Consider the following 23,781-nt stretch of genomic DNA (forward strand, 5'->3'; position numbering starts at 1 on the left):
AAAGGTTGGAGAAGGCTCGGCAGAATACGTCAAATGAAGAAGAGCCGACCTGGATGAAAATGGGTCATAATATCTGGCCCACACCCTCGGTGGTAACAGCACAAGCCTTGTCCAGGGTCGAGGCTAGGGCCTTCGTCCCTTCTGCCCCAGAGGAAGATGAGGGGACAGTGACCACTAGCTAACAAGAAAAATCTGAAAGAGATCCCCAGGTCTCGCTGCATGGCCCGGGCGCCATGGGAGATAAAGCTTCAGAGTCGTCATCATCACTCAGATCTATGACAATGGGAGGATCTTGGAGATCTGGGCCGCGATCGGTCCCGCTCGGCCTGGTAGATGAAGGGGGAACAACCCTTACGATCGGAGAGGTAGGTCTGGCAGCTTCATCCGAGCTCCGGGTTGCAGCAGGAAGAGCTTTGGGTCTCAACCCTTCTCCTTCTCCACCGTCTCCTTCTCCTTCTTCTTCATGTTCTTCTTCCTTGTCTTGGAAGACGAATTATGCCCCCATCCCTTCTTGGCTTTTGGCACAGTAGGGGCTTGGCTTTGCCTCCCACGACCCATGCCCCGGGGCCGTCTCGTCTTCATTGACCTCAACTTCTCCATGGCTTGTGTTGTGGGAAGGAGTTTGCTTTACGTCTCGGATCCCGATCGTTAAACCAACTTGGGGGACCTTGCAGACCATCTCATCCCGAAGCGTATCCTCGAAAGAAGTGAAGGGCTCGAACGAGCTAGGCCCACGAGGCAAGGGTGCGCCAGAGAGTCAAAAAATGCAACAACCGAGAAGGAGATGCTTGCTGTGGTGTTTGCTTGTGACAAATTTCGGTCTTACCTCATTGGTACAAAGGTGATAGTGTTCACTGATCATGCAGCACTTCGTTATTTTTTTGGCAAGAAGGATGCTAGGCCTAGGCTAATTTGTTGGATCCTACTTCTTCAAGAGTTTGATTTGGAGGTTCAAGATAAGAAAAGAAGCGAAAATTCAGTTGTTGATCACCTCTCGTGGTTGGAGCAAGGGGAAGTAAGACCAGATTCAGTGATTCAAGAAGCATTCCCTGATGAGCAGTTATTTGCATGTGAGATCAAACTTCCTTGGTATGTTGATATTGTAAACTACCTAGGTTGTAAAGTATTGCCACCATATCTCACTTACCACCAACATAAGAAGTTTCTGCATGATGTGAAATATTATCTTTGGGATGAGCCCTTACTATTCAAAAGATGCCCTGATCAAATCATCCGAAAATGTGTGCCAAAAGAAAAGATGCAAGCCATTCTCCATCATTGCTATTCCTTATCATATGGAGGACGCTTTGGAGCAATACGAACAACAACTAAGGTACTTTAAAGTGGTTTCTTTTGGCCTTCTATTTTTTGTGATAATTATACTTTGGTGAAAATTTGTGATCGGTGCCAACGTATGAGAAATATTTCAAGGCGTCAAGAGTTACCATTGAAAAACATATTGAAGGTTGAGTTATTTGATGTTTGGAGAATTGATTTTATGGGTCCTTTTCCTCCTTTTGGCTTTGTTTATATCTTGTTAGCAGTTGATTATGTATCAAAATGCATAGAAGCAATTGCTATAACAACAAATGATGCAAAGGTAGTGCTCAAATTTCTACATAAGAATATATTCACATGATTTGGCACTCCACGAGCTATTATTAGAGACGAAGGGACCCACTTTTGCAACAAGTTGTTTGACAATCTTCTTTCTAAATATGGTGTGAAGCACAAGATAGCACTTGCCTACCATCCTCAAACTAATGGCCAATCTAAAATTTCAAATCGAGAAATCAAGAATATCCTTGAGAAGAAGGTCAACACCAATAGAAATGATTGGGCAAAGAAGCTTGATGATGCTTTGTGGGCATTTCATACAGCTTTTAAAACACCTATCGGGATGTCTCCTTACCGATTAGTGTTTGGAAAGGCATGTCATCTCCCTGTTGAGTTGGAGCATAATGATTATTGGGCTGTAAAAAGTTTAATTTTGATTTGAAGGTAGCAGGAGAAAAGTGACTTCTTCAATTGAATGAGATGGATGAATTCCAGAACGATGCTTATGAAAATGCAAAGATCTACAAAGAACAGATGATGAAGTGGCATGGCAAGTAGATTCTCATGCATCAGTTTGCACTAGGACAACAGGTTTGACTCTTCAATTCACGACTCAAACTTTTTCCTGGTAAGTTAAAATCAAGATGGACAGGTCCCTATACAATTGACAAAGTTTCCTCTTTTGGAGCAATAGACTAGAAAGACAAGACAGGGAATATATTCACGGTCAGAGATTGAAGCACTATTATGGAGAGCAAGTGGAGAGGAACTGTGCATTTATTCTTCTTGGAGATCCTAATTGATGAAGATTGAAAAGTTAGGTTGTAAACTTCAAAACAAGCGCTTATAGGAGGCAGCACATATAACTTTCTTTTATTATTTTATTTTTATTTTTTTTAACAATTTAGATTTTGATGCAAGTATATTTAGCATGAATAAAGAGTTGAAAATTATAAATTACGACTGATTCACCATGAAACCAGGGAAGTTCCCTTCATCTCTTCAATCTTTCTCACTTTTGAATTAAAATGAGGAGATTGTTTAGTTTAAGTTTGGGTGTGTAAACTCTTATAGTCATTTTGTCTTATTGTTTGCTATTTATTTTATTTTACTTGTGATTCTAGATGTCTTAAGTTGTTGAATTCTCTGACCAATCATGCATTTGAGTATAATTGAATTCTCTATTACTCTGAAATTTGTGATTGAGGATGGGATTGAGAGAAATTTTCAAAAATTTCTTTTATGTCAAGCTGAGTTTTGTTGGTACTTTGATTTACATCTTTGTCCTTGAACATAATTGAGCACGTAGTCAATTTTTTTTCTATTCCATTTTACTTATGAAGTGAAGAAGTTGAATTAACTGGGCTAGGGATGTTCAATCTTGCTTTGCTCTAGAATCCATTGATGGATCCTTGATGCGAAATCCTAGTTGATACCAAATATTAGAGAAATGATCTAGGCAATTTTGTTTTTTTGTCATAACCAAAGAGCTTTCCCAACCCTCCTGATTATCATGCCATCATTACATGGTGTATTTCCATAGTCAACTCCCTTGAGCCTTATTTTACATAAGCCTTTATTTGTTCTTTTAACTCCATAAATCATTCTCGTTCTAAGTCTGAAAAATCATAATTTACCTTTTACAATTTGAGAAAATACTTTGGTGGAAATCTACATTTAAAGAGAAAGTTAGTTCAAAGGAAATTACCCACATTATGGTTGGTCTGATTGATCAAAGTGTGAAAAGAAAGAAAAAAAAAGGTTGAAGTGGTTGAAGATTTGAAAAGGCTACAAGAATTGAGGTAGCTGAACAATAAACGTGGGACGCTGAAAAAAAGAAGTTTTATTGCTGAGTTTCAGAGGTGATTTATTCATCATGGGATAGAAAAAAGTTCAATAAATAGAGTGCAAATCACTTCAGATTTTGTTGAAGGTGTACTTGGTACTACTTCATTGATTACAACAACAATATTATCACAAGTATGAGCATATAGGCGAGGAAGAGTTATGGTTTGAATCATGTGGATATATATCTTTTATTATCCTTTCAACCAAGTATTTTTTCAGTTTGCTTTGATTTCTCATATTCATTTCTTTCTTAGCCCTCACCCTGTGGCCTGTCATTATAACTTGATTAAAGACCTTTTGATCTCTGATTTTGGTGTTTGATTACATTAGTGGAGATGATTTCTAAAAATTGGACTTGTGGGGTTAAGTTTTGAAAGAATTGTTCTGATTTCAGTTGTTCTACTTTTATCTGAGCTTGCTGGTGGTTTGGAGTTAAATTGACTATTCACACATACTCAAAGTCTTAGCTTTAGGTTGAAGTAACCTCTTAACTCTTGCTTGACAAATTGCTAAATTTTTTTATTGATTTTCCTTCTATCTTTGATGTTAAAAGAGTAAGACACTAGTGATGATATCTAATTCAGATCATGGCTTGGTGAGTGATAAAACTTCTCAATGGGGTCTAGTTGATAGTCTATAGTGGTCTCTTATTTTATTCTCTTTTCTTTTTGTTTGATGACAAACAAAGTTTTAAGTTTGGGGGTGTTTAATGACTTGCATAATTTCTTATTTTTTATCACTTTTTAACTTTAAACTTTAGTCTAATTTTATTTATTTTTGTTGATTTTAAGCTTTATTGTCATCATTTAAATTTATTTCAGATTTGAAGAAAATAAAGACCAAATTTTATAAGTCTATCGTCTAGGAACTCTCTAGTTTAAACGAAGAGTTTGGCACTTTGAAAAATAAAACCCAAAGAGAGTTTTACGTAAAGGCTGGAACAGCTAGAGTTTTTCATGTGTGGGGCTTTTGGTTTTGACTTGGTCGTCACAGAGTTGGACGCGAGACATAGCTGCTTTGAATGGCTATACGAAAACTTGATTTTTTGGCACGCATGAAACGGTTTTGGCAAGCTGACAAAAAGGGAGCAATTGGCATGCGTGGGATAGCTGGACTCTTGGCTTCTGCAAGCACGGGAAAAAAAACTGGAGAGAGACGTCTGTAGAACGAGGTAAAACAAAATGAAAAAAAAAAGGAAAGAAATGTAACAGAGCGAAAAAAGAAAAGAAAAGAAGAAGACGATGAGACTTGGAGAAGAAGACTGCGGACTGAGAGGCTTGGACGACGTGAGTATTTTTTAGTGTTCATTTTCTTCCATTCTTCTCAGAAAAAAATTATGGTGAATTCGTTTATGTTGAATTTAATTTTTAGCACGAACTAAATTCTCTTTATTCTAGGAAAATGATGTAATCTAGTTCTGAACTATTTTCTATGCTAATTTGAAGTAATTCTCTTTCCTATTTGTCTGATTTATTCTAAGCTTATCGCTTCTAATTAACTGGTCATTAATTAGATGATTTTGATCTTATGATTTGCTATCAATAAGAGAGAATTATGGGACAGATCTTGAATATTTCGGCATAGTTAAATATAGAGATCGAAAGACTTGAATAAACCTATGTAGTATTAAAATCATTGGTCTTAATGCTTTCTTGTTTTATTAATTTGCATACTCTTGTGTAAAAAGATGAATAAGAATATTTCCAACTGACTATCGAAAGAGGCATTTGGATGACTTGGAGATTTGTTAACAAATAGAGAGAATTAAATTCAATTAGTTAGATGAGTAAAGATAGTGAGGGATTAGGTGAAATCGATTTCCTAGAAGTTTTCTTTCCCATTGATTTGATCTTTGAACAACATCCTTATTTTCCTTTAAGTATTTTCTTTGAATTAATTTTATTTTAAATTGCAATTACAAAAATCTTAATGACTTTTCTAAATAAAGTCGAGATTAGTATAATTTCAATATTTGTCAAAAGTAAGTTACCAATCCCTAAAAACGATACTCTTCTCATCACTTTACTATAAAACTACGATATTGTGCACTTGCAATTTTGTACTGATTAAGTTTTTGGCATGGTTACCGGAGATTGATTTCTTCTTATTTTTGCCACTATTGATATAAGGAAGTATTTGGAGATGGGTGACCTACCCCCAGCTCGGGAAGGGGCAAGGAAGTTAAAAAGCAAGGCGACTAGGTTTACTATGGTAGACGGGGTGCTTTACAGGCGGGATTCTTCAAACCCATTGTTAAGATGTGTAACAAAGGAAGAGGCATAATATGTAATGAAGGAAATACATGAGGGGATATGCGGGAGTCATTCAGGAGGACGATCACTCGCCGTAAAAATTGTAAGGGTAGGATATTATTGGCCAAACACGCTCAAGGATGCGAAGGAGTTCACAAAAAGGTGTGTCCAATGCCAAATTCATGTGCCAATTCCAAATGTAGCTCCCGAGGAGTTACGATCTATAAACCATCATGGGGATATTGAAAAAGAAGATGGACGGCAGAAAGGGGTTGTGGGCCGATGAGCTCCCAGAGATTCTATGGGCTTATAGAACAACACCAAAAACCTCAATGGGCAAACACCTTTCGCCCTAGCATATGGAAGTGAGGCAATGACACCGGTGGAAGTCGGGTTAACAAGCTACAGGAGAAAAAACTTTGATACAGAAACAAACGTAGCAGGGTAAGAAGAAAGCCTAGGTTTATTGGAAGAGATAAGGACAGATGCAGAAGTAAGAGTTGCAACTTCTATAAAGAAGGCAGAGCAATACTTCAACAAGCGAGTGAGGCCCAAATCTTTCAAAGCAGGTGACATAGTGTTGAAGGAAACCAATGTCACCACGAGAGAAGAAGGGAAGTTAGGCCGTTGATGGGAAGGCCCTTATGTTGTAGTAGCAAGCCACAGACCGAGAGCTTACCACCTCAAAGATGCCGTAGGGCGCGAGCTACCCCACCCATGGAATGCAGAGCATTTACGAAAGTACTATGTCTAAGGGAAATATATGTAGCTTTTTTTTTAAAATTTATTTCTCGGTTTACTTATTGATATCATTTTTCAATAACTACCTACACATTTTTCCACCTTTTCTTTGGTTTTTTGACAAACTCAAAAATATGGCCAAGACCTAAAGAAAAAAGGTGAATTGGTCGAGAGATCTCTTACTAGCCTAATAATTCAAGGTAAAACGGTCGAGAGATCTCCCGTTAATCCATTCTCACCAAAAAGGTGACGTAATCGAGGGATCTCCCGTTAACACATTTTCACCAAAAAGATGAAGTGGTCGAGGGATCTCCCACTAGCCTAATAACTAAAGGTAAAATGGTCGACAGATCTCCCGTTAACCCCTTTCTTGCCAAAAAGGTAACGTGGTCGAGGGATCTCCCACTAGCCTAAAAACTAAAGGTAAAACGGTCAAGGGATCTCCTGTGAACACCTTCTCGCCAAAAGGGTGAAGTGGTTGAGGGATCTCTCACTAGCCTAATAATTAAAGGTAAAACGGTCGAGGGATCTCCCGTTAATACCTTCTTGCCAAAAGGGTAAAGTGGTTGAGGGATCTCACACTAGCCTAATAATTAAAGGTAAAATGGTCGATGTATCTCCCGTTAACACCTTCTCGCCAAAAGGGTGAAGTGGTCGAGGGATCTCACACTAGCCTAATAATTAAAGGTAAAACGGTTGAGGGATCTCTCGTTAACACTTTCTCTCCAAAATGGTAAAGTGGTCGAGGGATCTCCCACTAGCCTAATAATTAAAGGTAAAATGGTCGAAGGATCTCCCGTTAATACATTCTCGCCAAAAGGTGACGTGGTCGAGGAATCTCCCACCAGCCTAATAATTCAACGTAAAATGGTCGAAGGATCTCCCGTTAACAACTTCTAGCCAAAAAAAGGCGACGTGGCCGAGGAACTCACCCACTAGCCTAACACTTAAGGTATGAACAATTTTGCCTAATACTTAAAGTATGAACAACATCATATCTATATCTATGCGCAGATTACCAAGAAACAGCAAAGAGTCCTTATTATCCGATAAACAAAGTCCAAAAGGGAACAAGACATTAATAAAGATGTTTGCAAAGTCTCATTAATAAGGAAGTCTCATCACATGCAAAACTTTACAAAAGTCAAACAAATCCCTTGCAAGGTACAAAACTTTCAAAATAATCAGGTCTTATGAGGGGTGAGGAAAAGCGTCTAGCATTTCAGTGATTCCTCCAAGGCAAGAGTTAGCTCAGATACTTGTTTCTCAAAAATAGAGATATTCCTTTTGGCATAATTGACAACTGCGCTAAGTTGAAGATACTCGTTATCACTATTTTTGAGATTTTTCTTCACCTCAGTCAAAGCTTTTTTAGCCTCTACTTTCACGCCTTCTGCCATACCCAATTTTATAAGTATCTCTCGTCGCCCATCCTCTAGGGAAGCTAAGGGAGAGGCGTAGTCAGACTTGGCCACCTTTGCCTCTTCAAGCTTCGCCTTTATCCGGTCATGGCTCGCAATCAAATCATCTCGCTCTTTCAAAGTAAGCTCCGCCCGAGTGGCCAATTCGTTTCTTTCTTTGTCAAAGGTCTCAACCTGGGCGGCAAGGTCATCCCTCTCCTACACGACCACTTCTGCTTGATGAAGGCGAGTGGCCAAATCATTCCTTTCCTGTGCAACCATCTCAGCCTGGTGAAGACGAGCAGCAAAGTCATCTCGCTCCTGCTCAATGTTCTTTGTTTGGTTTAGGTGGGTAGTAAGATCATCTTGCTCCTTCCCGAGTACAACCACTTCTTGGCGATAGTCGACATCCACAGCAAAACTCGCCAACTCTCCCCGAAGTGACTCAACCTGGACATAGAGAGCAACCAATTCATCGCCAGCCATGTGGGAGTGAGCTTCAGCAGGGCCAACTCATTGGCCATTTGATCATTTTCCTCCTCCAGATGTAATCTTTCTTCCACCAAGTCGGCAGCAAGGTGATCGACCCCCTAAAAGAAAATAAAAAAAATAAAAAAATAAAAAATGTGTGTGTTGAATGTTAATATCTTTTCAAGAAATAACGAGAAAAGCACACAGAAAGGGGGAAGATTACCGGCGCAAAAATACTCCGAAGATGTTGAACGGATGTGTTGAATGCCTCTTCACGATGAGCATGTGAGGAAGGCGAGGAACCCGACAAATGAGAGGTAGAAGGTCTCCTCGGGTTAGAGGCCTGAACAGGGTATTAGCAAAAAGCCCCCAAGGAGAAGCTCCGTCGACCTGACCAGGCGGGAGACTAGCAGGTGCCTCAATATATGGACCCAAACACACTCCAACCTCATCCTGGTGAGATGGTCCCTGAGTAACTCAAAAAATCTTCCTCAGGAACAATCAGGGGCTGCTCACCCTCTCCCCTAAGAGAAACACTAAAGGGGGGAGAAGGGATTGAAACCTTACTCCCACTCTCGAGAGAAAGGGCTAGGAAAACAAAAGTTAAGTTAGGAGTAGCTCCACCAGATATCGTCGAAGCAAGTGGCAAGCCAGAACCTGCTGTTGCTTCCTCAACATATTCCTCCTCAACATGTTCCCCCTCAACATTTTCCTTCTCAACATTTTCCACCTGAGAAGGTTCCATAGGAACATCAAGGGACCAAACAGTGGAAGGCGGAGACAAAGGCGATGCAGGCATAGGAGCCTCGAAGGATTGGAAGTCCATTTGAGTAGATGGAGGCACCAACAAGTCAAAATTTAGAAGGATCATGTCATCCTCCTCCAGAGGGTTATCATTGCCTTTATTTGTAAAAACATCCCCCGATGTGTTTAAGGTCTGAACAGAGGCTGCAGCTTCAGCTTCAGCTTCAGCCATAATAATGGCCTTAAGATCCTCTTCGGCTAGAGACATCACATCATCCAAGGAAAGAGTTGATGGCGCCACAAAAGTAGATAGTTTGCTCAGTTTCTCTCGAGGTGCCACCTTCGTGCTCCCACTCGTCTGGGAGGTCTTTCCAATCGGTTTAGACCAAGGGGGAGACAATTTAATATCACCTCCACTTGCCTAGGGTGTCAATTCGCTTGGTTGCTCCCGAAGAGGAGCCAACTTAGTGCCTTCACTCGACACAAGGGAGAGCAAGGAGTCACGCTTCGATGAGATAGACTCATCTAAATGAGGCAAGATACGATACCTTTTGAGTTTTCTCTTTTTTGATCCATCTGCACCAGGGTGTTTCTTTTTTCTAAAGTCACTCGCCAGCGAGGGGGCACCCAAAAACTCACATCCTAATATATGGACCCGATTGGGAACCATTAGGAACTTCTCAATGTTGCCAGGGGTCAGAAGCACATCCGAAAAACATAAGTTAGGATGATCCTGAGCCCAAGAATCAACCAGCCTCACACAGGCCTCCTCGCGTGGGGAAAGAATAACCTCAAAGTCATCCCCATCGGGAACAGGAGACCAGCATGCCCTAATAGGAAACTCCCAATTAAAAGTTTCATCGGCGGGAAATTCCCAACCGGAGCTAGTAAGCAGGAAAAATTTATTGGTTCAATCTTTTACAAGCAAATACTTATGCTTCAAATCAACCAATGCCCTCTTGGCCGTAAAACTGCAAATATTCCCATCCAAATGCCTAAACCCATAAAGGGACCAAAACTCAAGAGCCATTAAGTTTGGGTACTGATCGCCCAGGGGTTCCAATACCCTTCGCAACAAAGCGCAGCAAGCCATCGAAATTCTCCAAGCGTTAGGCACCAACTGAGCAGGGGTGAGCCCTAGGATGTCTAACACGTTGCGAACTGGTTGCACAAATGGCAATCGAAGCCCCATTGTAAACATAGCAAAGTAAAGGGCAACAGAAACAACTATACATTTGGCGTCGATAGCTTTCTGGTTTGGAGTAGGGGCCCTCAAATTGACAAAGCCGAGAATGTTGAATTTGTTTTTAGCATTCTCCAGTTCGCGAGAAGTGATGGTTGAAGACCAGTGAGAGCCTTCAAATATAGACACCAGAGAGCAACGACAACTTGGGGAGAGCAGTCGGGTGGTGAAGGGTCAGAAGCAGAAACCATACCCTTACCTTTTGAAGAAGAAGAAGCCATGGAGGAATGAAAGAGAGCAAGAACTCAGAAGAAGAGCAAGAACTCGGAAAGAGAGCGAGAACTCATAAAGAGAGCAAGAACTCACAAAGAGAGCAATTTATGAGAGCAAGAAATGCGAAAGAGACAGAAGTTCAAAAGGGGATGGAAAATGAATGTCACTAAATAGGAGTGTACGTGAGATAATGGTTGACATGTCCAAGGAATGGAGATGAAAAGGCACCTTGACACCCCTCGAAAATTGAAACGGCGCTTGGATTCAAGTCCCATCACACCGGGTGTAATGAGACTTCGCGGGATAACTGGAGAGGGCATTCCTCTTGGTTAGTACAATATGGGCATGGGCCTTCGCCTATTCCTAATTTGATTCCCAATACCAAAGATGCCCATTAAATCTGAGAGGGCCCAACCCACTCCCTAAAACCGACTAGATAACCACCCAGCAGCAATACAAGATAAAAGCAGTTACAATAGAGATCCACTAAAGACTGAACCTCATCCCCAAGTTTGAATTTGAATAATAGATATATCTATTATCATTTAAGCAACATAATGGTTCAAAAGCTCTATATAAGAGAAGAATCCAATTATGTAAAAAGGATTCGATTCTTGGAGATTAAAGATTATTCTTGCAGTCAATGACTTAGGTATCGGAGGCTTCCCATCGAACCTCGAAGCCATCTAATCTTTGGTTGCAAGTGATCATGAGGTGGCGGCAGTGAAACGTCCATAATAGGCACGACTCTGAATATAGTTCGTTTGTACTATTATATGTATATGGTTGTAGATTTAATATTAACTGAATTTTAAGATAATTACTCAAAATACTAAGAAAAAATTGAGAAAAAGAACAAATTATGTGATGAAACCATTTAATAAATGCATATAAATAAGGTTAATTATATGGCAGAAAGTAGCCTTCGTTTTTCTTTATGTTTTTTTTTAATTTTTATTTTATCTTGTGTTATTTTTCCTTTTCAATAAGCATTATTATTGTCAAGCACAAGGCAACTAGCTAGGACTCAGATCCTAAGATTTTTCTTTAACACAAATTTGTTGATATGAACTTATATGTTTTATTTGAAAGGTCCAATCAAATCCAAGTTGTCTATTTCAATTGGAAGTAACCTCCTACATCCGAAAGTTTTTAGGCTGTGTTTGGTTGTTGGATTCATCTTAACTCATCTTAACCCAATATTTTTCATGGGACTCACTACTTTTTCAACTTCACATAAAAAAGTTAAACTCATCTCAACCTACTTCATACATTTAAACATATATCTCAACTTATTTACATTCAAACACATCTCAATAGGACCCACAAAACATTACTATTTACAGATCAACTCAGACATGTATAAAAAGTATAGACAGATCTGATCAACTTGTAATTCAACAGGTTTATTGTTTATGCTTTCTTTTTTGTGATATTTTTCCATGAACCCTTATATTATTTTCATTCAAAATAGTGAACATTTTGTTCAATAGGCTACTTGTCTTGTTTGAGGCCAACCTAGTTTTGAAATAAGCACATCAGCAGTTTGTTGGGATAAGAAACAAGTATAGAATTAAATCATGCTTCTTCTCATCTTGTTTTTGCCCTTTATTACTCATTCTTTAATGATATGCTTAATCAAAGTATTCATACGCTTTTAAGAGTTTGCCTCTATTGTTTGGTGTATGTTTGCTTTGTGTTGTTGGTAAGTGGCATCAATGATCCACTAGCCTTAGGCAAATATTACAAACTGTACCACTTGAGGCAAATTCCTTGTCGTTTGTGCCATACTGTAAATATTGTACACCTTGCAAGGCTACTAAAGCCCTTACCCGCGCCTTAATAGATTTGGACAAATTTGTCTATGGATTTTGTAGAAGGCTTGCCTATTTCAAACGGCTACTCAATTATCATGGTGGTTGTGGACAGATTATCGAAATACTTTCACTTTATGGCATTGAAGAACCCTTTTACAACTGCAAAGGTAGCATCTTTATTTTTTGATAACGTGTTCAAATTACATGGTATGCCTCAAAGTATAGTTTTTGATAGAGGCTCTACTTTTACAAGTTTCTTTTGGAAGGAACTATTCAATTTGCAATGAGTCACTATCTCTTACGCATCTACTTATCACCCTCAAAGTGTAGGCAGATTGAGGCTGTTAATAAATGTCTTGAGCATTTTTTTGATAAGTTTTACAAAAGATAAGCCAAAGCAGTGGTTTGAGTGGTTGACATTGGCTGAGTGGTGGTTAAATACCACTTTTCACACTTCTACCAAGATCCTTACGAGGTAGTGTATGACAGACCTCCTACAAGGTTACAACATTGTAAACCTAGGTTGACTTCTAAACAGGCAGCAGAAGAATTGTTGAAGTCCAGGGATCAGATTTTGGCAATATAGAATTGGTCAAATTGCTTATAGACTTGATCTTCCTCAGCACACCTCAATTCACTCTGTATTTCATGTTTTGTGCTTGAAATGAAATTGGGGCAACATGTTTCACCTCTTTCCACATTACCACCAGTTGATCTGCAAGGAGAATTAACACTAGGGTTGTAAAAATAAACTGGAGAAATGGCCCGGAACGGTTGGTTCGGTCTGATTCTGAACCTGTTCGGTCCAGGACTGGTTCCTCCATTTTAAAAACTAATCAAAACCGGTCTGGTCTCGATTTTACATTTTCTGGCACCGAATCGGACCAATTCGCATATATATATTATTAGTTTTTAATAATTTTTTATATTACATATAATTTTTATATATAATATATATAATTATGTATGAAATAATGTTATATTATAATTTATAACATAAAATTTTAATCTTAATCTTAAACATGAACATTTATTTGATCATATGTTTTAAATATAATATATATATATATTAATTACATTTTATGACCTAATACTAATACTATTAGTAATCCACTTTAAGTTTATATATAAATTATTATATAAATCACTATAATATTAATTATACTAATACTATAGTGATACTATAGTGATATAATAATACTAATACTATTAATATTGGTATACTAATAGTCTAATATTATCAGTAACATAGTTATACTAAATCACTATAACTAATGCTAATATATAGCTATACTAATAGTAGTACTATTATATAGTTATACTAATCATTTTCACTAAATCACTATAACTATATATAGTATTAATATCACTATTAATATTATAGTATTAGTAATAATTTAGTATCAATGTATTATTATATTCCTTAATTTATAACATATACTATTAGTATCACTATATCACTATAGTATATATATACTATATATAGTATTAACACTATAATAGTATAATATATAGTACTAGTATATATTAATATATTATAAGAGTTATAGTATAATTCTATATAAATACTATTTATAGTTATGGGGATATTAATACTAACATATTAAGTTAACTATACTATTATAAATATATTATGTTATAACTATATAATTATATACTACTATATATATAATATACTTATATAGTTATAGTTATATATATTTGTTAACTTATATTATAGTTAGATATACAACGATAATATATAATATACTTATATTTATAACTATCATATAATATCCTTATATATAATATAACTTAATATGTTAGTATTACTATCACTATAACTATATAAAGTATTAATATCACTAATGTGTTTTCCAAACTTTCTACATATTATTGCTCACCTTGCTATGGAATAGATGCACTTTGCTTGACCGTTGCCTCATCTTCCATGGCACCTTTTCCAGGTGAAGGGCTTTCCTTACTTTTGCGCAATCCTCACAGTGTCCATGGTGTGGGACCATTTTACCGAAGTGGAGGGTTGTGACCCCAACAACCCTAAAGCTAAGTATAACTATTGTGGTATCATCTATGGTTTTCACCACAAATCACAAGGCACCCGAAATGAAAACTGATGTAGAAGGCAAATAATGTAAAAAGTATGCAAACAATTTTGCCTGACCATTGATAGGTGCAAAGTTTGATCAGTGTCTTGCTACTCGTTTATAGATAGTAATTAGATATTTAAAAAAAAATTAAGTTTTGTCTAACTAACAATCACATAAGTGTGACAATTGGGAAGCTGGTGGAGTCCGAGATATTGGAGTGGGGTATGAAGTGGGTTTTGACAATTATGATGGATAATGCCTCTTCTAATAACACCGCAATTGAGTATATGAGAATGAATGTGAAAGAGGAGAATAAGAAGATATTGGGAGGTAAGTTCTTACATATGCAATATTATATACATATTCTTAATTTTATTGTGAACGACAGTTTAAAAGAAGCTTGTGAGTCAATCACAAAAGTTAAAAATGTGGTGAGATATATGAAGCATTCACTTGCTAGATTTGAGAAGTTCAAAGTTTTCATCGAGAGTAAAGGGGTTGAGAATAAAAAGATGTCAAGATAGAATTCCACTTTTCTGATGTTAGAAATGTTGAAACATTTAGAAAGACGCGCGTTTGACACCATGAAGAGCATATGAAATATGTTCATCATTTCCATGACGAAGACGAGAGTGAGAGAAGACCTTTCAGGCCATTAAGAGTTGAAGACTGGGAAAGTGTATGGTTTTGCTGCATTGTTAAGTATTTCCAACAAGTTTGTCTTTGTCAAGCAAGAATTGGACGATATATGTGTTGATCATACTGTACGTCTCATGATATTGAAACTAAAAAATGAGAACTAATGGAGAGATATGAGTAAGATTCTGCTTAGATTCAAAGATGAGTTGAGATGATTTTATATGAGTTGAATAAAATATGGTTAGAATATTATTTTTAATATTATTATTATTTTGAAAGTTGAAAGAATTGAATTGTTTATTATATTTTGTGTGAAAATTTGAAAAAATTGTAATGATGAGTTGACATGAGTCTCGAATCGAGGTCAAATGTTTTATGTTGCATGAGAAGTATTAAATTGAAAGGATTGGAAGGATCAAGCAGCTAGCGGAAGAGCAAATTAAGGTCACTCTCAACTGGTTGTATAACAAGTATAGTTCATTCCATAGGGTATTATTGGAGATATCGAGGTTCCATCATCTACTCGCACCGCTTCTCCTATTTCTTCTGGAGACACTCCGAATATCTTATCCTTGGAGAGGTAACCTATAGTACTGTGTTCGCCATCCCAATAGCTACAGTAGCCTTTGAGTTCACCTCTACCATTTGTATCCATTCAAAATTTTATTAACTCCCAACGCTTTGTATATTTTGATTTGTACTTAAAATTAGATTAAAGGAAAGCTAATTCACGTTCAAGATGCAATGGACGTTCGAGATGAAAGTGGTAAATGCTTGTGATTAAATATTATAATTTATTTTTTATTTTTTATATATATATATATATTTGTTATCGACATTTATTTTAAGTCAAGTTGCTTTTATCGTGGGGATGTCTTTCAAGAAAAAAGGGTCAACACACATTGAAAGGAATTAATTTGTTAATTCATGTTCTTATATTTTTTTTCTTAATCAAGTTTTTTTTTTTTTTTTTCAAGTTCTTATTTGTGGAGGTGTCGTACTCAAGCCTAGGAGTGATAATTTGTGTTCATAGGTCGTGTTTGTGTAATGTAGAATCATGAGAATTAGACTATATAAGTCAATCCAAACACAATTTATTTAATTAAATGGGTCAAATTCTAAAATTCTAATACGACTCATATAAATAATAGGTGACAAGACATGACCCACTTAATCTATTTAATAGTTAATTTTTTTCTTTTTGGGTTAACTTGGAAATGACCCATTTAACTCGTCCGTTTCAATTCATTTAACTTGCTTTAAATTGTTCCATATAAATGGGTTAAACTGACTAGTGAATTTATTTGTTAACTTAATTAATATAATTTCATATATAATGCAAGGACTACTATATAAATCATTTATAATTACCAGTGGATTCATCATAAAATGTTTTATTATCAATATTCAAACTGGTAATACATGAGAAAGTTATTCTTTTTTAAAAAAAAATTACATATTAACAAAAAAAAAATTGTTTAATATATCAAGAAATCAAATGTTAATATTAATATTACATTCCAGCAATAAAAAAAGGCATATAAAACTAAATATTTATAAAAAAAAAAAATTGCAAATAGAGTTTATTAGTGTTATACGGGTTGACCCACAATTGACCCGTTTATTAATTGTGTCTTATAGGGTTAACCCATTTTGACATAAATCCATTTATATGATTATTTTATTTCGTATTCATGTCGAGATTATGGGTCATATCATATATTGTTACCCATACTCATTGCCCTTGGGACCTAGTTTAAACTTGGAGTTGGTTCTTATATTGAAAGTTTAGGGGAGTAGGTTTTTATATTGAAAAACTTGTGGAGTTGGTTTGAACATTAAAGTTGGAAATTGGAAGGTGGTTTACATTTGATTTTGAAACATTTGGAAGTTGTGAATATTGTTGTTTTCTTATTACTTGATTTTGTTTGATTAACTTGTAATAGTTTTAGTTTAAGACTTTATTTAAATCAAATTATAATAGTTTTGTTTTGATACTTGATTTAGACTAATACGTTTTAGTTGAAACTTTATTTAAGTTAATATTTAATAGTTTTAATTTGAAATTTTATTTATTAGACTAAGTTCCTGAAATTGTGGAACATAAAATGAAAAATGAAAAAAAAATTAACAGTTCAAGACGAGGTGGTTGGACATGTCGAACAGATGGGGCCAGGTTTTGAAGGGGGGGACTGTACGAAATAAGTTATTCAAATTTATGACTTTTATCGTTTTATAATTGAAAAATGCTATTTTATTCGCTTAATTTGTCCTCTCATTTGACACTTCACATATTTTAATTTTTTTTTTCTTAATAGTTAAGAAAGTAATTATTAGTGTATTGAATTTTTTTTATATATATTTTTTAAAAACATTTTAAAATGATAAAAAATATGAATAAAAAATTTAAAAAAAATTAAAAAGATCAATTTGACTTAACCGTCACTTGGAGTGTTACTACTCTGCTATTTATAAATTTGTACTAAAAAACAAGTCATTCAAGTAAATGATTTGAGTCAAATTTAAATTTGACTGAACCGATCTTAAATGGCTTGTCGAGTATATTTTTTCATTTACAACCCTATAAACATTCGTGTAATCTTCCTTCCAAACGTACATGATCTGAAAGGTGCAATAACTAGACTCTTTTGCATGATGGGCAACAGGCCGAATGCATTTTCAGAGGTGGAAAGATGATAATATTGCCCTCATTTCGTGCGATCTTTAGATGTTATAAGACAATTGGACAACCAGTTGGATCAGGCTTCTTTTGAGCGCAGCTTTTCAAGTATAAGGCCCAAGAAAAAAAATAAAAATAAAATTGGAATGCTTTTATTGTCCCAAAATGTTTTATTCTCTTTTATTTTAGGTAGGCACCATGACAATAAACTTCTTGTTCAGATGGTCTTTTTAATGTGACACTATCATATAGTATTGTATGATATATTAAAAAAATATATATATTTAAAACAAAAAGATTTTCAAAAACACGTAAGAGAGAGACTTGAACCTATTTCATCTACTCATTTTGTATTTGTGTTTTCTTTTAATAAACCATGTGGTGTTACGTCAAGAGAGTTATCAGTAGAAGGCTCTTTGCTGCAAATGGTGTATAAAGCCAAATATTTCCTAAAAAGTAATCTGTTTGAGGTTGGTTTGGGAAATAACCCCTCCTATACTTGGAGGGGGATATGGGAAGCTAAGAAATGGCTAAAAGCTGGTTGTAGATAGAGGATCGGTGATGGAAAAACTGTTAAAATCTGGAAGGATCACTGGATACCTGGAAATGAAACTCTGTGTACTGAATTAGTGGAGGTGAGGGAAGAGGAGACAGTGGACCAATTGCTGAATTGTCAAACCAGGAGGTGGGATGTTGAAAAGATCAGAGCTCTATTCAATCCAAAGATAGCAAAGGACATATTGAGGATTGTGGTTTGCCCAGGTGCTCAAGCTGATAAATGGATCTGGTTTCCAGAAAAAAAAGTGGCTCTTTCAGTGTGAAGAGTGCTTACAGGCTAATTAGAGATAGAAATAAAGACAAGTCAGGGGAGTGCTCGAGTATCCCTAGACACAAAACTCTTTAGAAAGATGTATGGAAGATGCCTTTGCCAAATAAAATTAATGTGTTTGCATGGAGAGCATGCAAGGAGGGACTACCTACACAACTTAATCTTGAGAAGAGAAGTGTTAAAATAGAAGGGAGTTGCTGATTCTGCAAGGAAGTGATGGAAGATACCTCCCATGCTCTCTTTTTCTGCCTTGAAATCAGAGACTATTGGAAAAACTATGTTCCAATTGTGCAAACTTTGAATAATAAGATGTCTGTTATGGAAGTGGCAGCTACTATGAAGGAAAAGGGATATGGGGAGGCGTTAAATACTTTGTTTTTACTGGCATGGAGTTTCTGGTATAGGAGGAAGAAGATGGTGATATAAAGGAATTACTTTGATCCTAAGCAAACTATTGATTATGCTTTAATAGTGCAATCTCTGTTCAAGGGGGCCAAGGGATTTCAAAACTCAAAATGCAAGGAGCTTTGCTGCTGGAAACCACCTGTGGTGGGTTTTTTGAAGTTGAATGTTGATGGAGCCATGTTTTTTGATAGACACAAAGCAGGAATTTGGACTGTTTTGAGGGATGATAAGGGTGATGTAGTTTTAGTAGCAAGCAAAATTGAATATGAAGTAAATGAACCAGAAGACATTGAACTCTTGGCAATGTTTAGAGGACTTCAAATTTGTGCAAACATGATAATTCAGAGTTGATCTTGGAGAGTGATGGCCTGCTAATGGTAAATGAAATTAACGCAAGTGAGGCTTCTTTCTCTTTATTAGGAAATCTGATTAGGGAAGTGAAGATGCTCAAGGCTCTATTTGAGGTATGCTTGGTTCAACATGTGGATAGGGCAGGGAATGAGGTGGCACACAAGCTAGCTCGGAATGCTTGGAATGTTAAAAATTTAGATATGTGGTGGAAAAATTTACTTGAATTTGTAACTCAAGCTGTATGACTTGATAAAAACTTGTAATGTTTCCTTTTGATAAATAAAAGCGTTTTTATGATAAAGAAAAAAGAAAAAAAAAAAAAAAAGAGTTATCCGAGCAATAAGCTTCGTATGGCCCGTTAGCATTTTTCTTTATATTTAGGTTCATAAGGACCTTTTTATTGACTTGGACCGATTTGATCTCTATGAAAGGAAAATGGGTGGGAGTAAGCACTAGTGATGGAGCACAAATTGGAGGGGTCAAGGACAAGGGAAAGAGCAATACCTACATTTAACTCAATTAATTTGTCATGTTAGAGAAGAAAAACAACGCCGGAAAAAGCTGGGAATGTAGCACTTTCTGCCCACGTCACAGTATCATTCTCTTTTGAATTGATGTAGTTATCACTACTTGGATGTAGCACTTCATTGCTCGTATTGCTCTTAGACAACATTTACCTCATAATTACCAGATCCATTCTCACTCAGAATACCAAAATCAGACCATTTCTCAACCAAAAAAAATGCTATTCTTCCTTCTTTAATCCTCTGGCATGTACTCCATTCGTATTCGAAGAAGCCGCATATCTCAGGAACTTCAGCTCATACCGTGAAAAAACAATAATACAAGGATGCAAACCAACATAGACTTTTGATCCAAAGTATTTAATCCACAAGGAAGACTAGGAATATATATTTTTTTTTTTTAAAGCTGGACCCTAATCAAATGAATCTTCTTCAATTAGTCAGGAAACCTGTTTTCAAGCCACATATTCTCTTTGGTTTTCCATTAATCTCACCCTGCAAAACAATTCGACTAGTTGGGTTTGGATACACAAAATCTCTCATCTCATCTCATTATTATAACTTTTCCAAACTCCAACACAAAATATAATAAATAATTCAACTTTTTCAAATTTCAAAATAAAAATATTATTAAAAAATTATATTCTAGCAATATTTTATTTAACTTTCAACAAAACATCTCATCTTATCTGAACTGCGTAACCAAACGAGACCTAACACTTCCTGCATAACCTTCTTGTAAACATTTAAGTATAGAGAGTAAGGGAATAGGCGAGCTACTCGACACATGTTTTATGAGCACCCTCCGACCATTTGAGGGAGAACCATACTTCCAGCCAGTTCCCCATTTTAATCACCAAAGAGCAAACAAAGATGCCTTTAATCTACCTATATACAATGGTTCGCCAATAGAAAGGCGTGGTAAATGTACTTATTTAAAAACCATTGGTATTCAAAACATGTTTCCCAGCAGTGGGTGATGCCTTAACATCTTGGCCCCCACTCGCCGTAAAAAAATAAGTAATAATGATGATAAAGAAAAAAACAGAGATATATTTCGCCTTTTTAAGGAATAGCTTCGAGGATCCAAAATCCATTATGCTAAAAGCAAAATAAAAACAAAGAAAGACAGATGGAAGAAAAAATAGCGCAGACAAACAATAGGAAAGTCATTGGGATGCGCAACCGAAAATAAACTACTTGTGGTATCTTCCTGTATCTATACAGATAAACTATATACGGTAGATCACTAACTGTACATTTGGTCAATGAAAACTTGGGAATGCAGTTTCCTGAAAACAGTTTCCACAGAAGAAAAGTCAATGTCAAAACCAAAAGTCCGCCCTCCATACTGCAAATAAAGGAATTCTTTAGGAGATGAGGGCAGGGGTAGAATTCGACAAATCTGTGGCAGATCTGAGATGGGCGGTGAAGGCATATCTTCCTTTTTCATAGAGTAGTAGATATCAGCTAAAAGAAGCCATATAAGATCAGGGTCGATAGATGCAAGTCCAAGAAGGGCATTCACAGATGCATCGTAAAGCCCAGCAACCCCACTACAAGCTATGCCCACAACAATACTGCTAACCTTCTTCAAAACTACTTCCATTGCAGAAGAACTTCTTTTGTTTTTCGACAATTCAGCAATCATGTTGAGCACTGCAACTTGGACTTTCAAATTTGTGACTTCAGCAACTGGGTCATCTCGTGAAATGGAAGTACTTCTGTAGGGAAGTTGTAATGGAGCTCTTTCTTCCTTTAGATTGAGCTTCCTCTGGAAAGGGGATGTTGTTAGGATTTTCCAGATGTGGGGCCCATCAGTATGGAGGCGGCGCGAGAAGAAATCTCCACCACAGATTTGTACCACACTGCTTACTACACCTAAACATCTCCTGACAGCCTGCAGTATAGCAAAGTCATAGTCTTGTAAGAATGATAACATAAAATGGAACTTGACTTGTAATTAGTTCAGAAAAGTTCAAGGTTACTTTAACAGAAGAATTATTTAAAGGAAAATAAGATATCTATGTCATTATCCAAATCCTACTCGGTAAGATTCATTAGGCCACCACTGTGTTACTCTTCCGTGATATGGAAAAATGAAAGACCACTAACCACGGAATGTCTATTTCGGATACAAGAAACCAGGAAGGGCCATAGTTTATTCATTGCTGGAAGCAACCTGTTCTCATCAGCCCCCTCATCAGCAGCATCTAAAGTGTCCTGAATGTGATAGAATGAGCAGCATCGTATCACCTCTTCAATTGCTTCTTTAGTTGCCTTCTCATGTTTATAGGCTGCTTCTACTTTTTCTAGTGTCATAATGCCATCCTTCCAAAAAGTAACGCGTTAATCAGAAATTGACATGCATGGGAGTTCTCACTGATCTTATGATGCAATTAGATAAAAACAAGAACCATCAACATAACTATGGCGAAGAATCATTTCCAGTTTTCAATGAAACACTGGAGCTTCTGTCATTTCACTACATTGAACTATCATTTTGTTCCATTAAAACAGAAAAAAATGTTTTATCATTATGATATTCGAGTCCAGGTTATTAACTCTTTCTATGAGCTCCATACGCCTGCTGAAATACATGAAATTTAAACATATAAGTAGCATCACAACAAAAGTAAGTTCAAAGTAAGATTAGCTGTTTTTCTCCTCTCTCTCTCTCTCTCTCCATATTTTCATGCTTAATGGCTGATTCTTGTGCTTCTCACCAGAATTAACTGTTTCCTATGGTGGGGAGATGGCTGTATTCTTAGTCGATTCGAAGGTTTTTGAGTTTATAAGGGAGGGCAGAGCTACTTTGCGCACTACCATGTCAACGATATATATATGGCAGTAAATATGTATATATGTATAGGAGACCATTTTGTTAGACACTAGGCTGCTGTACAGTTTCCCTATTTAGATTGTTTCCTTACTTAGATTGTTACGTTATTTACATATTATTTGTAGGCTGTAATTAAGGGAATTCTAGGTTTTTTAATAAGAAGGAAACTCTCGATTGAGAGGAATTCAATTTCTGTTGGACAGTTGGTAGATAATAATTATGAAATTCACTTTGATTGTAATGGTTGTTGTGGGTAGGATCAAGCATCGGGGAAAGTGATCGCGAAGAGGCCTAAAGTGGGACGTTTATTTTCTCCAGTTTTCCATTTCTAGTTTTGATTCCTTTGCTTGTACTGCTGTTGCTAATAATAGTAATGTTTGGCATAAGAAATTGGGACATCCTAATTCTACTGTTTTGACTCATCTTATGAAACATAGTTATTTGGGGAATAAAGATTCAGTTTCTAATATGTCTTCTGATTGTAGTTCTAAACGTGGTAAAAGCAAATCTTTACCTTTTCCTTTACATGGCAGTTGGGCTTCCACATGTTTTGAGATTATTCATACTTGTTAGAGGGCATGGTTGTAATTAGTGTAACCTGTGAGGGTATAAATGTCAAATGTAGTATATATATATGATGGTACATCAATGAATAAAGTAAGTATTTGTCCCATGTGTTTCTACATGGTATTAGAGATCCTGTTGTCGGATGGTGGTAAGTGGTGTATGGTGGTTCATGCCGAAACCGAGTTCACTATTGTCTGAACTTGTCGGAGTGTTTTCCGGTGTAGTATCTGACTTTTGTGGCCGGAGTTAAGCTCACCAGTGTTTGCAGCTGCCAAATCCAAGTTTGCTGTCATCTTCCACGCATCCCAGTGGTTTTCTCTTCGTCATTGGTGGCCCGTAGGTGTTTGAAGTTGTTACCAGCGAGTTTCCGATGTCATCTCCGATACTGGGCACAGGGGGTGAACTTGCTGTCATTTTCTGTGATTACTGAGAAGTTTTCCGTTGTCATTGGCAGCAGGAAAGGGTCTCCGTTGCCGGAAACAGTTGAAGCCCCGGAGTGTTTGGTTGCAGGTATAATCTATCCAATCCTCGAGTGTGAATAACCAAAACCTGGAGTAAGAGTTTATTCCTA

General features: G+C 36.6%; 1 protein-coding gene across 1 annotated transcript in view; it reads right to left on the reverse strand.

Annotated features, from left to right (window-relative positions):
• Positions 1 to 20,973: 20,973 nt before the first annotated feature.
• Positions 20,974 to 23,781, reverse strand: part of LOC121234118 — a 51,602-nt gene continuing 48,794 nt past the window's right edge. The window contains exons 16-17 of the mRNA XM_041129938.1: positions 21,917 to 22,132; positions 20,974 to 21,701 (exon numbers count right to left, since the gene is read on the reverse strand). Of these exons, the coding sequence (XP_040985872.1) occupies positions 21,051 to 21,701; positions 21,917 to 22,132 (867 nt within the window). The 3' untranslated portion in view covers positions 20,974 to 21,050. The remainder of the gene's footprint in view (positions 21,702 to 21,916; positions 22,133 to 23,781) is intronic.

Source organism: Juglans microcarpa x Juglans regia, chromosome 6D (assembly GCF_004785595.1).
Source record: "Juglans microcarpa x Juglans regia isolate MS1-56 chromosome 6D, Jm3101_v1.0, whole genome shotgun sequence".
In the NCBI taxonomy this organism is placed as follows: Eukaryota; Viridiplantae; Streptophyta; class Magnoliopsida; order Fagales; family Juglandaceae; genus Juglans; species Juglans microcarpa x Juglans regia.